At 64.6% G+C, this 15102-nt stretch overlaps 2 protein-coding genes across 2 annotated transcripts; both read left to right on the forward strand.

The window, feature by feature from the left end:
* The first annotated feature begins 3578 nt into the window (after positions 1 to 3578).
* On the forward strand, positions 3579 to 6322 carry RAMP2 (receptor activity modifying protein 2). The gene is made up of 5 exons (XM_074162939.1): positions 3579 to 3696; positions 3816 to 3966; positions 4998 to 5108; positions 5456 to 5558; positions 5918 to 6322. The coding sequence occupies exons 2-5, from the start codon at positions 3906 to 3908 to the stop codon at positions 6171 to 6173; spliced, it is 531 nt and encodes a 176-aa protein (XP_074019040.1). The 5' UTR covers positions 3579 to 3696; positions 3816 to 3905; the 3' UTR covers positions 6174 to 6322.
* Positions 6323 to 6582: 260 nt separating this feature from the next.
* On the forward strand, positions 6583 to 9457 carry VPS25 (vacuolar protein sorting 25 homolog). The gene is made up of 6 exons (XM_074162822.1): positions 6583 to 6673; positions 6831 to 6976; positions 7062 to 7115; positions 7537 to 7625; positions 8148 to 8223; positions 8782 to 9457. The coding sequence occupies exons 1-6, from the start codon at positions 6627 to 6629 to the stop codon at positions 8892 to 8894; spliced, it is 525 nt and encodes a 174-aa protein (XP_074018923.1). The 5' UTR covers positions 6583 to 6626; the 3' UTR covers positions 8895 to 9457.
* The last annotated feature ends 5645 nt before the right edge of the window (positions 9458 to 15102 follow it).

Consider the following 15102-nt stretch of genomic DNA (forward strand, 5'->3'; position numbering starts at 1 on the left):
CGCGATGGCCACGCCCCTTTCGCGCTGAGGCCACGCCCCCCCTCCAGAGCCCGCCTTCGCGCTGCGGGGGCTGGCCCTAACCACAGGACACGCCCCCTCCGCGATGTGGCCACGCCCCCGCCCCGGCGGAGGGGGACCCTGCGCGCCCTCGGCCCGACAGGTCCCGGTCGGGGGGACCGGACAGGTCCCGGTCGGGCCGGGGGCGCGCAAGGTCCCCCCCCGCCGGGGCGGGGGCCGGCAAGGAAGCGGCACCGGTTCTTCCCCTCCGGTTCCCCCCTCCCGGACGGGGGTTGGGGGTCTCCGCGCTGCCGGGAGGAGGGGACGGACGAGCGGGGTCCGCCATGCCTGCATCCCGCATCCCGCATCCATCTGATGCCTTATCGCTGAGTCAGCCCGGTGTCCCGTCCCGTCCCGTCCCTTCCCCTCCCCGACCTTCCCGGGCATTGGCTCGGGAGTTTTTGGGGGGTTGGGAGTGGGATAAATGCCCCCGTGCAGCACCCCCAGCGCGGTGGCAGCGGTGCCAGTGGTGGGAGGATGCTCCGCGGGGCGCAGCTCCTCTGCTGCCTGCTCCTGTCTCTGCTCCAGCGGGGTAAGGAGTCGCCCAAGGGGGTGGGGTTGGGGGGTCCGGCCGGGCAGCGAGTCCCCGCAGGGTCCTTGGTCCATTTCTCCCCGCCATTTCAGCCTGGAGAAGAGAAGGCTCCGGGGAGACCTCACAGCAGCCTTCCAATATCTGAAGGGAGCCTACAGGAGAGCCGGAGAGGGACTCTTGGTCAGGAAGTGTAGTGACAGGACAAGGGGTAATGGTTTTAAATCGGAAGAGGGGAGATTTAGATTAGATATTAGGAAGAAATTCTTTCCTGTGAGGGTGGTGAGGCACTGGAACAGGTTGCCCAGGGAAGCTGTGGATGCCCCATCCCTGGAAATGTTTAAGGCCAGGCTGGATGGGGCTTTGAGCAACCTGCTCTAGTGGAGGTGTCCCTGCCCAAGGCAGGGGGGTTGGAACTCGATGATCTTTAAGGTCCTTTCCAACTCTAACCATTCTGTGATTCTATGATTCCAATGTGTCTGTGCTGGGCAGCAGCTCCTCCAGCCCCTCCTGCCCCCCCCCGCCCCTGGGGGATGCCCTGGGCAGGGTTTGTCCACTGGGTTGCTGTTGGCTCAGAAACCACTCTGGAGCCTCCTGCTCCCCCTCGCTCCCCTCGGCCCTGTCCCCTCCACTGTGCTCAGCTCGCCCCGGGAGGAGGAAGGGTCCCTGATGTGCTGGGACCACCCCGGTTCGTGCCCCAAAGCTGGGTGCCGGGGCTGTCCCTGGCTGTGCAGCCCTGGCACCCCATGTCCCCTTGCTGCAGGGCGCGGGGACACCGAGTACGGGGACCTCGAGGACGAAGGTAAGACCTTGGTGCCGTCATCCCAGTGTGGCTCTGGCCCCAGCTGCCAGAGGGTTCTGCTGCTGGCGAAGGCCATGTCCGCACCCCCAGGGGATGGGGTCTGGGCTTTCCATGGTCCCACGAGTCCTGCCAGCACCAACGGCACCGTGTGTCCTTCCAGGGCTCTACCTGTACCTGGACGAGGACGGTGAGCAGAGCTGCCCTCCTGCGACGCTGGCTGTCCTCCCCATGGCCCCTGTGATCTGCGTGGGGGCTGATGAGTCCAGGTCCCAGCTTGGGGTCCCGTGGGGCACCGGCAGCCCCAGCGTGGGACCCCCCAGGTCCACGTGTTGAGCTCCCACGTGGCAAATGCGGGCCCTCGCTGGGCAGAGCTGAGAGTGTTCCCTGGGGGTGTCTCCAAACAGCCCCCCTGAAACTGGGCTCTGGGGGAGAGCTGGGGGCTGGGTAGCATCCCAGGGTCTGGCTGGTGCTCTGCAGGACCGCCGGAGGTGCTGGGGGGACCAGCCCGCTGCCAGGACACCTACCAGGACTGGATCTCCCTCTACTGCTGGGCCCCCTTCCACGCCACCCTCATGGCCACCCCCGAGGGCAGCCGCTGCTGCTGGGACCAGATCAGCAGGTGGGTGGGCGTCAGCCCCGCCGGTGCCGAATGCACGCTCGGGGCAGGGCTGCCGCTGTGGCCATGCCCCCATCCCAGCGGGGTGGCCTGATGCCGCATCCCTGCAGCACCTACAGCGAGCTCTCTGGCTGCACCCAGCTGCTGGCCCAGCTGCTCTCCTGCCCCTGGCCCGGCCCTGTCCTCGATGCCTTCTTCCTGCAGGTCCACGCCGAATACTTCACCAACTGCACCGCGGCCAAGCCCCCCAAGCTGGACGGGCTGCCCCCTGGCATGGCCGTGGCTGTGGCCGTGGGGCTTGGCTGCCTTGTGCCGCTCGCAGCTGCCCTCACACTCAGCAGAGCCCGGAAAAGGGCTCAAATGCCATCGGGCAGCTGCCCAGTCCCTGCCTGCCCCTGTGCTGGCGAGGGGCCGGCAACAGCCCCCGACCCTCCTGGCCCTGGGAACTAACGAGCAGGAGGAGGGTGAGGGGAACAGAGCAGAGCAGGGACAGGGGGCTGGGTGTCCCTGGGGATGGAGTGGGCCCATGGCACGGGGGGAGGCTGGGCCTGGGTCTCGGGACCCTGCATCTGCCCCGGGGGTGGGAGAGTGTTGGGAGAAGGGTCCAAAGTGGTGGGTCCTGACCCTGCTTTGGCTGAGCCCCTTCCTTGGTGGGGGATGGCAGGGAGTGCTGGGGATGCCAAGCTGGGGAGGGGGGAGCCCCAGGCCTTGGCTGGCAGCCACCATCCTGTCCCTGCCCATCCCGTCCCATCCCATCCCTCCGGACACCAGGAGGCCACGCTGAGATCACTGGGTGTCTCCCTGGCAGAGGCTCCCGCCGCCCGGCTGGAGGCTCCAACAAAGAGCAGGACTGGGGGGCTCCCACCCTGTGGCCCCCAGAGTGCTGGCCCTGATGGCTTCCAGATGTGGCCACTGGCCCGTGAAAGGTCCTGCCGTGCCCTGGAGCGGCAGCTGCCCGGCCCGGGGAGCGTCAGGCGGCTCTGCCAGGACGCTGTTTGCTGGGAAGCATGAAGCCGGGGAGATCATCTTCCCGCAGCAGGGAGGGTCCCTCCGAGCCGAGCTTCATCCTGCTCCGACTCACTCGGCGAGAGGGGAGCTTTGGGCTGGCGCCCTGCCCCAGACCAGAGGTGAAACGAGCTCACCCGGCCTCAGCCCAGTTCTTGGACGGGAATGCCGTGGGGCTGGGGTGGTCCCCGGCAGCCCTGCCGGGCAGGGGGATGCGGCCCCACCGGCGGGAGCTGTGCCAGGAGCGAGGGGTGCCGGCAGAGCTGGGCGGGCGCCGGGCTGGGCGGTGAGGGAGGAAGGCGTCGGGGCCGAGGAGCGGAAAGCTCAGCCAAGTCTCTGCCCTCTCCCTGCCTCGGCCTCGCAGGTCCCACCACCGCCCTTCCCTCCATGGCCGCGGGGCTGCCCCAGCCACACCGGCCCTGGGGCAGGTGCCCGGGGAGCCAGACCCTGGGGTGTCAGGGCCGTGGGTCCCCCCGCCGCCCCCGCGGCTGGGCGGCAGCGCCTGTCCGGGGACATTACGCTTCCCCGTCCACTCCCCCCGGCTGCCGGGCTGCCTGCCCTCCACGCAGGAGACAAGGGATTTCACAACCCAGCCCAGACAGGATTAAAGAGAAATACACAAGTAAACAAATAGCGGCTTCGTGAATCGGGACGCGCTGCACGGGGAGCGGAGCCTCCGTCGGGCGGGTGAGGCGCGGGCTGCCCGGGTGATGCCCGCGGGGGCCGGCACCGGGCTGCGGGGTCCCGCCGGGAGCGCCGCGTCCGCACAGCGCTGAGCAATCTCATTTTTCACACGTCTCCTGTAGTCAAACTGCCCCTGTCAGAGGAAAGGAGTTGCTTCCTGTTATTTCCATTGAAATACTTGTCCCGGTCGTTAGCCGGCAGGCTCTGGCAGGATGGCACAGCGCACACAGACGGGCTCCGGCCGCCTCTCCCGAGGGCTCCTGCTGCTCTGGGGTAAGTGCAGGGCGGCCCCGGGGCCACAGCTGCCGGCGGCGGGAGGTCTCCGTGCCTCGCACCACCCCGCACGCGGCCGCCCTCCCGCGCGTGGGGCCCGGGGACGGGGTCCCAGCTCAGCCCGACCCACTGCCTGCCCCGGCACGGGCCAGCATGGCAGCAGCTGGGGTGGCCATCGCCTGCATGGCCAGGGGCAGGAGGGCACCAGGAGCTGTGGGACGTCCCTGCCACGCTTATCCCCCATCGTGGGCAAATATCGCACGGGAACAGCTGGGGAACCCTGCAAAGCCCCGGGCTGGGACAGAGAGGGGCTGGGCGGCGCCATCAGGGACTGGGAGCGGGACAGGGTGGGCTGCCCTTGCCACAGCCATGGTGACAGCCTGGCAGCGCCCCGTGGCCAGTGCCTGGCCATGCTGGAGCTCCGCAGGAGCCAGGGTGGTTCACTTTGTGACCCACATCGCTGCCCCACGCCGTGCGCCCTTGGCGAAGGCTGGAATATGGACAGGGTGGTTTCCTCAGGCCATGGGGCTCTGGGGAACCAGGCGGCGGGCAAGTAGCTGGCAGGGCAGAGGTGGCGCATGCCCCCTGCCCATGGTGGTCCGTGCTGGGTGTGGGGCAGATGGCGGGCGGAGGGGCTCTCCGGCAGCGCTGCGCCACAGGCAGCGCTTCCTCTTCCTGCCCCGGCCCCGTCCGGCTGCAGGGCAGCCACCCGGGACAATGGGGTGGCCCCGCACTGGCTCCCCATGGGTGGGGGGGCACAGCTCGCCCCTGTGCCATGACCCAGGGTCTGCAGCCCCCAGACAGCCCCTCCAAGCCCTTGGGCAGCTGCCCACAGCCTGGCTGGCCCCCTGCCCACAGCCCCTGGACGCCCTGGCCCCAGTGTGCGCCGGGCTCCAGGCAGGACGGTTCCCCGCACCCTGACTCCCGAGGGACACCCGGCAGCATTTCCCTCCTGCAGACCCCAGCCTCTGCCAGGGCAGCTCCCCTGCCAGTGCTCATCCCCCGCTGACCCCATCCCCTCCCTTCCGCAGCGCTCCTGGGGACCGGGCTCTGCCACACAGGCACCGAGGCAGAGGGCTTCGGCCAGGACAACAGGACAAGCCCACCCATGGCCATGTTCAACTGGACGGCCCAGCTCGTGGGTGAGTGCCGGGACTTGGCAAGGGCCAGGCAGAGCCACGGGGCCAATGGTGCCCTGGCCAGGACCCCCCTTTCCCTGGCCACGTGTTCTCTGTCCGTCCCCAAATTAGCCTGGCTGTGCCGCGGAGCCCTTCCTGGCACTGGGCATAGTGGGGCAGCTGGCAGCAGCCCACCCTCCTACTGGGCATCACCTCAGGGCTGCTGCAGCTCCCAGCCCCCCACTGTGCCTGTGTCCTCCCCGCCAGCCTGGGCGCGGGTCTGGGTGCAGGGAGTCACCTGCCGGCAGGGGCGGGCAGGGACGGGGTCTGGCAGGGATGCACTTCCCGTGCTCAGCGCCCGTCCCCTGCAGAGGAGACGTACACCAACATCACGCAGAAGTGCTGGGAGTTCTTCGTCGACCTGATGAGGAACGTGACGGCGGCGGAGCTGTGCGAGTGGAAAGTCATCAGCAAGTACGGGGCGGCCACAGGGATGCAGGGGGGCTGTGACGAGCTCTGGGGACATCCGTGGCTGGGGAAGCTGCACATGGCGACCTTTAGGTGGGGGCGTTGCTGGTGGCCCCTCCATCCCCAGGGATTCACAAGTGTAGCAGCTCCCGAGACAGTGAAATTGATTGATGAGGGGAGAGTCCCCGGGTCATGCCAATGGGCTGCCAGCTCCTGAGGGACCCAGGGCCACCTCCAGCAGCTCCAGTGGGGTGCAGGGCAAGTCCCGGGTTGTCCAGAGGGGTGCTGCTGTGCCAAGGAGGTGGCTACCCAGGGGGGTCTGTCGTCCCCATCCCCTCCTAGCACCCCACATCTCTCTCCCCCAGGCCCTACAGCTTTCTGCAGGCCTGCTTGGAGGGCTGGGCCGACCACCTACGCTACGGCTACCCCAATGCGCTGGCCGAGCAGTACATCTTCCAGAGCCACCACCGCTACTTCCACAACTGCACCCTGGAGCACCAGGTCTACTTCGACCCTCCCGAGGATGTCCTGCTGGCCATGATCATCGCCCCCATCTGCCTCATCCCTTTCCTGGTCACTTTGGTCATCTGGCGCAGCAAGGATGGCAAAGCTCAGCCCTAACACCCCATGGCTGGGTGGTCTGCCCGCCAAAGGCCGCCCCGCCCCCTGCCTGTGGTGGGCAGACCACGAGGCATCGGCGGAGATGTGGGTCCTGCCCCCTTTTCCCGGCTCAGCCCCATGGACGGGGAATTAAACGCTATTTTCCCCCCAAAAAAGCCTGGCGTTACGTTTTTCTTCTGCTCCGCGGGGACCCGGGGCGGTGGCGGGGCGGGGGGGCGTGGCTAATCGGTAGGCGCGGCTACGCGGCGAGGGAGGCGGGGTTTAGTGAGGGTGGGGCGGGGCTGTGACTGGGCGAGGGGGCGTGGTTTCGCGATGTGGGCGGGGCTTTCGCGGCGGGCGGTGTTGCGGAGGGGTGTGGCCTGTCGGAGGGCGGGCCGGAAGCGGGGCGGGGCGGACCGGAAGCGGGGCAGGGAGAGCCGGAAGACGGCGGCGGCGGCGGTTCCGGTGGTGGCGATGAGCTTCGTGTGGCCCTGGCAGTACAGCTTCCCGCCGTTCTTCACGTGAGTGCGGGCGGGGGCCGGGTAGCGGGGCCGGGGGGTGCGGGACCCGCGGGGCAGAGGCTAGGCCGGGCCGGGTGTGCCAGGTCCCCGCGCGGAGCCCCTCGGCCCCGGTCCCGGCCCGGCCGGGCCGCTGAGCGGAGCCCCCCCCTTCCCGCAGGCTGCAGCCCAACGGCGAGACGCGACAGAAGCAGCTCTCGGCCTGGTGCGCCCTGGCGCTGGCCTACAGCCAGCGGCACCGGCTGCCCGCCATGACGGTGCGGGAGGCGCAGGACAGCCCGCTCTTCGCCAACCGCCGCCTGCAGCGTATCCTTTGGGGCCCGGCCCCGCTCCTTCCCCGTCCCCTCCCTCCCTCTCCCGCTCCGCCGCCGCCTCCTTAACCCGTGCCCAGGGAAGCTCCCGCTGGAGTCCATCCAGGTGGTGCTAGAGGAGCTCCGCAAGAACGGTGGGTGCCATCTGTCCCTCCATCTGTCTGTCCCGCAGCCGGTGCCCGGCCCGTAGCTAGCGGGGCAGGGAGGGTGGGAGCCGCTGGGCAGGCTCGGTCCCGGGGCCGGTAGCCAGTCCCGGGGCTCTGCAGCCTGGCCGGTGGGTGTGGGCTGTGCCCACCACAGGGTCCCTGGCCATCCCTGCCACCCCTCCGTGGGGCGGGTGAAGCCGCAGGGGGAGAAGGGGGCTCCAAAAAGAAATGAATGTCTGTGGACATGGTGGTATTTAGGAAGTTGGCGTAAGCGGCCACAAGGCGGGGAGAGGCAGGGACCTGATGGTGCCGGTGGGTGTCGTGTCCAGCATGCGTCGTGAAAGCAGTGGGTTTGATTGTTACTGTAGAGTTGTGCTCTGATTAAATACCTCCTCCCTGTTGATTTTAGGGAACCTGGAATGGTTAGATAAAAACAAAACCAGTTTTCTGATCATGTGGAGGAGGCCAGAAGAATGGGGAAAGCTCATCTATCAGTGGGTGAGAACATGGAAGCTGTCCGGTCCCACACTGGGCTTTCTGTGTCTGGGGGACGGGGGTTTTGGCTGTGACTTGTGAAAAAGACCATTGTAATATTTTTCTTTTGCTTCCTTGTTGCTTTTACCTTTCTTCTTCCATTTCTCTCTGTTGTAGAGAAGCGTAGGGGTGTTACAGCTTTTCACATGCTGTAAGATGCAGTTTGAGCAGCGGGTGCAGGTGTCCCCTCCCACAGCAGGCTATTCCCTAGTGAGGACAGAGCAGTGTCACTGCCTTGCCTTCATATGGCATGAACCCTTATTGCGAAACGTGGGCAGAAAGAGCAGAGGGGCTAGGAAAGGGACCATCTTAGTTTCCTCAGGTGTCATTTCTTGACTCTGCAGTGCCCCAGGGCGTTTCCAGCATATTTTTCCTCATCGAGTGCTGTCCATGTTCCATTTCACTTGCACTGGGATGTATGAGAGATCCTGCTGAGGATGTTAAATCACACAGACAAGACTTGCTGAATTGCTTTTGTGTTTCCAGGTGTCGAAGAACGGCCTGACCAACTCTGTGTTCACACTGTATGAACTGACCAGTGGAGAGGACACGGAGAACGAAGGTAACACCATGTCTTACGTTCCGGAGCAGCTTTTCAGAGCTCACCCGATTTGAGGACGTCGACAGTTGATTGTCAGGTCATAGTTCTGTGGATTAAATATTTTGAAATGTCTTACGCCAGCTCACACCGATCACCGCTGGCAAGTGCCGCTCCAAAGGTGTTTTTACCGCTCTGCGTGAGCATCTCCCCTTGTTATCACTGTTTGCGTTTTAAACCTGCCCCCGCCCCATGAGCCTCCCCAGAGCCCAGCTCTTATCTGGCGGGAGGTGCGGGGTGTTTTGGTTTTGTGCCTGGCTTCTGCGCTGCCTCTGAGACTGCTGTGACTCATTCCCTCGTCTGCTGACCTTCAGGCTTTGTTCCTGGCGCAGCAACGGAGGGATGAGTCTGTTGGTGACTCTGGATCTGCCGTAGTGTTGTGGCGCTGGAGCCTGAAAGGTGCTCTTCAGAGCCCTCTGCTCCACTGCCACCAGTCCCTGGACGTTGTAAAGCCTCTTTGTTTCCTGATATGATTTTTCTTTTTTTCTTTCCTGTTGATGGGGATCTTCTGTTCTTCCCTAGAGTTCCACGGCTTAGATGAGACCATGCTGCTCCGAGCCCTGCAAGCCTTGCAGCAAGAGCACAAGGCTGAAATTATCACGCTGGACGATGGCCGAGGGGTGAAGTTCTTCTGAAGGAGCCCCCTCTCCCCGCTTCCCCCCTGGCTGCTGAAGTGGTTCTCGCTGTGAAGGTTCACTCTCCTGGCCTGGTTTGACGCTGTGACTGCAAGAAGCTGTGTCCTTGGGATTTCCTGGGGCAAGGAGAACCTGCGAAGCCTTCCAAAGATGTGACTTCTTAGAAACACTCAGAGATCCTCTGTCTGTCTTTCCTCCCTGTCGATGGTGTTTGAGAGGCCAAAGCTGCTCTGGGCAGAGGGACCACCCAGCAGTGAAATAACGGGACCGCTGCTGCTGCTGGTCTCCACTCCTGCGCAGGCCCTGCAGTTTCTTTGGCTGCCTGGTGGAGCTTGGCCTCGGAGGCACCCCCTTCTCTCCCGCAGCCCTGGGCTCAGGCCCTGCAGCCCCTGCTGCTTTGCTGGGGGGAGTAGAGTGAGCACAAGGACTTTCTGTGGCTGCTGTGCTGTAGACGACCCCGATGGCAGGAAATGTGCTGGCTGCAGAGCAGGCTGTGCGGTGGGGTGGGGGTGGATGCCAAGGAACTAATTTGAAGTAATTAAAATGAGACATATTTATAGAGTAGCCTGGGTGTTTTTGTCTATCTCTATGTTTCCCTCAGAAACAAAACAGAGCAGCGTTTTGCCGATTCTTGCCCTTCAGCCGCATTTCCTCCCTGCACCAGATGAACTCAGCAGTGGGGGAGGCCGGGTTGCCCCCCACCCCAGGGGGGAGCAGCAGCTCAAGTGCTTCTTTCCAGGTGCCGGCACCACGGTCCATGTGGGCCCTCGCTGCCTGGCTGCGGGGCAACGTTTAGTTTCATTTTCCACGTGCAGTGCACCGAAAGCTGATGGGTTTGGGGTGAGCTCTGTGCAGCAGCGGCTGGTACAGGGTATGACTGAGCTTTAGATCCCCAGTGCTGATAACGAGTACCCAGCCGGTCAGAAACCACGAGCCAGGTACAGTCAGACCCAGTAAATCCTTAACCCCTGGCCAGGGGAAGCTGGAGGCTGTGCCGGGCCAGGACCACACTTGCCTTTTCTGTTCTTTGCCCAAGTGTTCGGTGCTTGTTGTGGGCAGAGGGGGGTTCTGCGCTGGGTCAGATGCAGCGTGGCCACTGTTGGGATCTCGCTCCCCGTGCACTCTGGCCATTGGTGCTCAGCTGGCGCTGACGGCGTGTCCTGCTCTAGGAGCAGGGCTCGGCGCTGGCTCAGCTGTGGTGCTGCCAGCACCCCTCGGTGGCGGTGGGTAACGTTCAGCCTGGACAAGATGCTGGAGTCCAGGCTGAGCCTGCAGGGCTGTGAAATTTAAATCTTTCCTTTTTGTAGCAGGAACCCATTGAGCCAAACTCCACCGGAGGTGCTGGCTTGATCTGGGCACGTTGCTCTGGTGGCTGGGGTCCCTCTGTGCTGGTGACAGCAGCGCTGCCAAGGAGTCCATGTGATCCCAAATAACCAGCCTTTAGCAGCCAGGCCCGGGACGTTCATGTTTCTTGCTCTCCGGAGATGTGACGCTGACCTCTCCACATTGTGTTCCGAGTCGCATGTGCTGTGTGTAACCTGGCTGTCCTTGAGTCAGTCTGTGTTCTTAATTAAATTTGCTCCCTTCTTAGGAAATGGCTGATGTGACATTAGATAAGCCTAAAACCAGCCTTTTTCTTTCCAAGGCGCTCCTGGCAGCGATTCCCTGTGCTTTTTTCAGCTTCCTACTTAGTTGCTTAATTACTGAGAGGAGGAGGAAGAGTACGTCCCCTGTTTGGAATGGACATGGTATAAAATTCCTTCTTCTGCACCCTCTCAGCCAGTTACAGGAGGTCACATCCAGCCATGCCTGTGAGGTCCCGGTGGCATCAGCTCCCTGTGCCGGGCTGTGCCGCAGTGTTGGCAGGCGCTGCCGTGGGGCAGTCCCAGGGATGGAAGAGCCGCTGGTGCTGCTGCCCTGGAGGGGACAGATGCTCTCCGGCTGTTCCCTCTGTGGGGGACAGGGCAGTTTGCAGCTTGCGGTGACGTAAGTTCCCCCCGGCAGGTGACACAGAGCCTTTGAATTGTCCCCTGAAACCGGCTTCCTTATCTTCATTCGTTGCTGCACAGCTTTGGGTGATGTAATGGTGGGATGGGGACACTGAAGCCAGCCCAGAGCTGCTGCGTGGGGCTGCTCCGCCATGAAAGCCCTGGGGTGCCGGCTAGATGAGGAGCCGTAATTAGACTGCTGTAATTAGACTGCTCTGAGGGACAGAGTGTGTGGCAGCCTCCAGCACCGCTTTCCCCTAAACTGCAGCACTCCCACCTCCCGGTGCTGCGGGCGCTCCTGGGGCGAAGGGACGGGTGGGGGGGCCTGTGTTCGTCAGGGGCTAAAACCCCCCCCAGCACCTCCCTCCCCTGCCTGCGCCAGGGATTGCCCGCCATCGTTGTGGGACGGCCGAGCCCTTCTGGTGGGGGTTCGGGCATCGCAGAGTTTAGAACCCCAAACCCAAACTCGCTGCGCTCCCCGATGCGCCGTCACGGGCACGGGGCTGCGGCACCCTGGGGTGCTGCCGAGCCTGGCCCCACGGAGGGGCTCGCCAGGGGAGGTGGCTTTTCTGCGGGGGGGCTGGTGTGGCCCCCTGCCTCCCGCCTGTGGCCACTCTGAGGCCGTTGCCACATCTGGCCACCGCGATTAGGGCTCGCTGGCTGGGGCGAGGCAGAGCCCCGGGGCTGGTGCTGCGATAAGGTGCTATCAGGCCCTGCACAGGCGGGTGCCGCTGCTCGGGGAAGGGGAAGCACCGAGAGGGTTTTTGTTGAATGCAGCTTGTTTGGAGCAAGGGTTGGTTCAGTTGATAAATTTATATGTTGGGATAAACTTGCAGATGGGTTACATCCGAGGATTTCCTCAGCCCAGAGTTACAGAAGTTATCTAGAGCTGTGGCTGAGGTTTGGGTGGCAGCTCCTCTCCCTGAACCACGTGTGTCAGGGCAGGGAGGGACTGGGCAGGAGGGGCCTGGGGGCTCCCATGGACACCGGGACACCCACGAAACAAGCCCTGGGTGGCTGCAGAGCCCTCCTGCTCTGACCCTTCCCGGGACAGCTGCCCTGTGCCTCCCACCCCCTCTGCGGGGACGCCTGCCTTTGGACCCCTCCCGGCCCCTCTGTTATCCCACCCCAAGCTCTGGGATGAAAACGGACAACTCCTGGCAGGGCTTGATGGAGCAAGGAGCTGAGCAGGGCTTTGATTCATGATCTAATCCTGAAGAGAGCAATTACGCAGTCCCCTGTTCTCTTCCTGGCAGCCAAATGCAAGTGAGAAATGGGTTGCGTTGCCTGATTGCGGCGGTTCCTCAAAGCGAAGGGCTGGCGCTGCCACCCGCAGCCCAGAAATGTCACCCTGATAACGGCCGGGGAGCTGCGGGCACCATGGCATGCTGCAACTGGCAGCTGATTGCGGAGCAGGAACCTTCGGATTTGGGGCCCAGCTGGCTCCAGCCGGGAGTCCCGGGCCGGGTCAGAAGGGGACCCACACCCCTGCCTGAGTTCTACCCCCCTGCCCCAAGCTCACGGCATGGGACAGCATCTGGGGGCAGGGGGGGGTCGGGGAACTTCTCAGGCCATTCACCAGGGGGGTGTGGGAGGGTGGCAGCCAGAGCAAACGCCACCCCGAATTTCCTCTCCTGTCTGTGGGGGCCTCGCCAGGACTGGGACACTCCTCTGCTCCTCTGGGATCCTCGTAGGCGTCTCGTTTCATGATGAAAACACTTGATAGTGGGGCAGGAGCCTACCAGAGACCGAGCCGAGATCCCTGCCCGGCTCCGTGTCTCTTGACGAAGGGCTGGGGCTCCCTGCCAGCCTGGGCAGCGCAGGGCTCCTGGCAGGGACCCCCGGAGGGGGGGGTGGCTGCAGAGCAGCCCGCGGGGGCTTGGGCAGTGTTTCGGCTGTCCAGGAGCCCTGCCGCTGCTCAGAGCTGCACTGGTTTGGTCTCACTGCCCAGCTCGGGGCTGGCCACCCCTGGGCCCCCATCACGGACGTGCTGGGTCCATCCTGCAGCTCCTGGGCCAAACTGGGACCAGTTTTCTCTCTTCAGGGTCCCCAGGGGGACAGTCCAGCTGGATGCCCCTGGAGCATGCGTGTGTCCCAGGGCAGTGGGAGCTCCTACCCCACCCAGTGCCAGTTATTGCCCAGGACAATCTGTTCTCTGGTTTAATTTGGGAAGCTGTCGGTGTGCACCAGCCGGTGCTGGGGTTGCTCCTCCGGCGGGTCCCACCGCAGCCCGAGACACTGGGTTCCTCCACTGCCGCAGCTGCAGAGCCAGACGCTGTGCTGCCCAACTTGTGGATCAGGCTGAGGAAGGACCGAAATCTCCACCTCTGCTGGAAACTGTAGTCAGGGCAGGATAAAAATAAAAGCAATTACTTTTTAAGCAGGGCGTTTTTTAAAGCTGACACATTACGTGAGCAAAAGCTGCAGCCTTGTGTCCTGTGACGGGTCTGGGGGAGAGGCCGAAGGGGCCAGGAGGATGGCTCTTCACACGCCTCCTCCCGCCCTCCTGGGCTGGGACAGGGATCACCTGGCTCCTGCACGGGCTCCTCAATTTGCGCAGCCAGCGAGATGCTGGAGGAGAGAGCTCAAAGAGAGTGGGAAAGCCCAAGAGATGCAGCATTGGAGGCAGGAGAGGGGGTATCAGGGGTGCACCCCTTTCTGGCGGTGGACCCAGTGAGAAGCTGCAGGTTCTGGGCAGGTCTGGGGCAAGGTGCATCCGAACAAAGCCCGTTACTTGGCAGAGCTGAGTCAAACTGTATCACATCCTACAACACCAGTGTCTCCTGTGGCCGGGCCAGCACCGCACCCATCTGCCCTGGCCTTTTGTCTCTGGCAGCCCCGGCCGCCCGGTGCCCTGGCCTCTCCCACAGGCAGAGCCCTGTGGCGTGGCCGGCACCAAACACATGTCTTTCAGCCGGCAGTGGCTCTTCCCCCGGGACCGTGCCCCCATGCACGCTCTGGGTAGCACTGGGCTGGGTGAGGATGCGGTCGCTGCTCTTGACTCATCAGCCCATGCTGCAGGCAAGTGGCTCAGCGGGGAGACGTGGGTCAAAGCCCTTCCTGGGAGGTGGCACCCGGCTCCTCGGGTGAGCCGGAGAGCAGGGCTGGGTAAGCGGGGTCACACAGGGGGAGCAGAGCCGGCCTGCATGGGGGATCGGCGCTGGGACACCCAGCCGGGCCAGGGCTTCCACAGGAACAACATTTCATTGAAAGCTTCTCCTTCCTCACGGTGGACAGGGGGGATTGTGGGGCTGCGGTGGTGGGGGATGTGTCCCACAGCAGTGCTGCAAGTCCAGCAGCCCCGGTCACCCAGTGTCACCCTGCGAGCACCAGGTCAGGGTTTGAGGAGGACTTGGCTGTGGTCCCAAGTCGATCCTCTCCTTAATGTTTCCTGTATCGTTGAGCAGAAACAATCTGACCTCAGGGAAAAGAAATTAGCGCCGGCCTCAATTGCTTTGTGTTTTGTGTAAACAGCCTCACCGGGTAGAACAACCTCCTCCTTTAACCTGGAGAGACAACAAGCTCTTGTCCGGGTCCTTGGCTCGCGCAGGGCTGACACACACCTTCGTATCTTCCTATTGCCATGACCCTAATTTCAGGATTTCGGACTGCAGTAAACCCGGAGAGGAACGGCTGCCGGGGCCGGCGCAGGCAGCGCCGGGGCGATCCCGCAGCCCGGGGCGCGGGACGGGGCTTCTTCCGGACGCGTTGCTCGGGACCCCCCAGGCGCTTTCCTGCGGCTGGTCTGAGGCTGTGTCACCCGCCCGGGGCTTCGGTCAGAGCGGCCACCTCGCCCGGAGCCCTGCAGGGAGAAGGGGCTGCCCTGCGGGGAGGGGGGTCTCGGAGCCCGCGGGTCAGCGCGGCGCCGGGGCTCGGGCGGGAGCTGGGCAGCGTCCCCCGGGGGTGCCCACGGTCCCCGCGGCCGGGACGGGGTGCGGGGGTCTCTGCCCGCAGCTCCTGTCTGCCGCCGCAGTGCTGGGCGCCGTCTCGGTGCCGGTGCCGGTGCCCGGTGGCGGGGCCGGTGGCGCAGCGCTGGCGGGGGGCGGTGGCCGCGCGGGGGCGGTCCCGGGCGGGGCGGGGGCGGTGCCGCCGGGCGGGGCCGCGGCGGGGTCGGGGCCGGTGCCCGGTGCGGGGCTCGGCGGTCGGCGCTGGCTGCGGGGCCGCGGCGGCACCAGGTGCGAAGCGGCGCGGGAGCGGCCGCCCCGGGCCGGGCTGAGCCG

The sequence above is a fragment of the Numenius arquata genome, chromosome 23 (genome assembly GCF_964106895.1).
Source record: "Numenius arquata chromosome 23, bNumArq3.hap1.1, whole genome shotgun sequence".
Lineage (NCBI taxonomy): Eukaryota > Metazoa > Chordata > Aves > Charadriiformes > Scolopacidae > Numenius > Numenius arquata.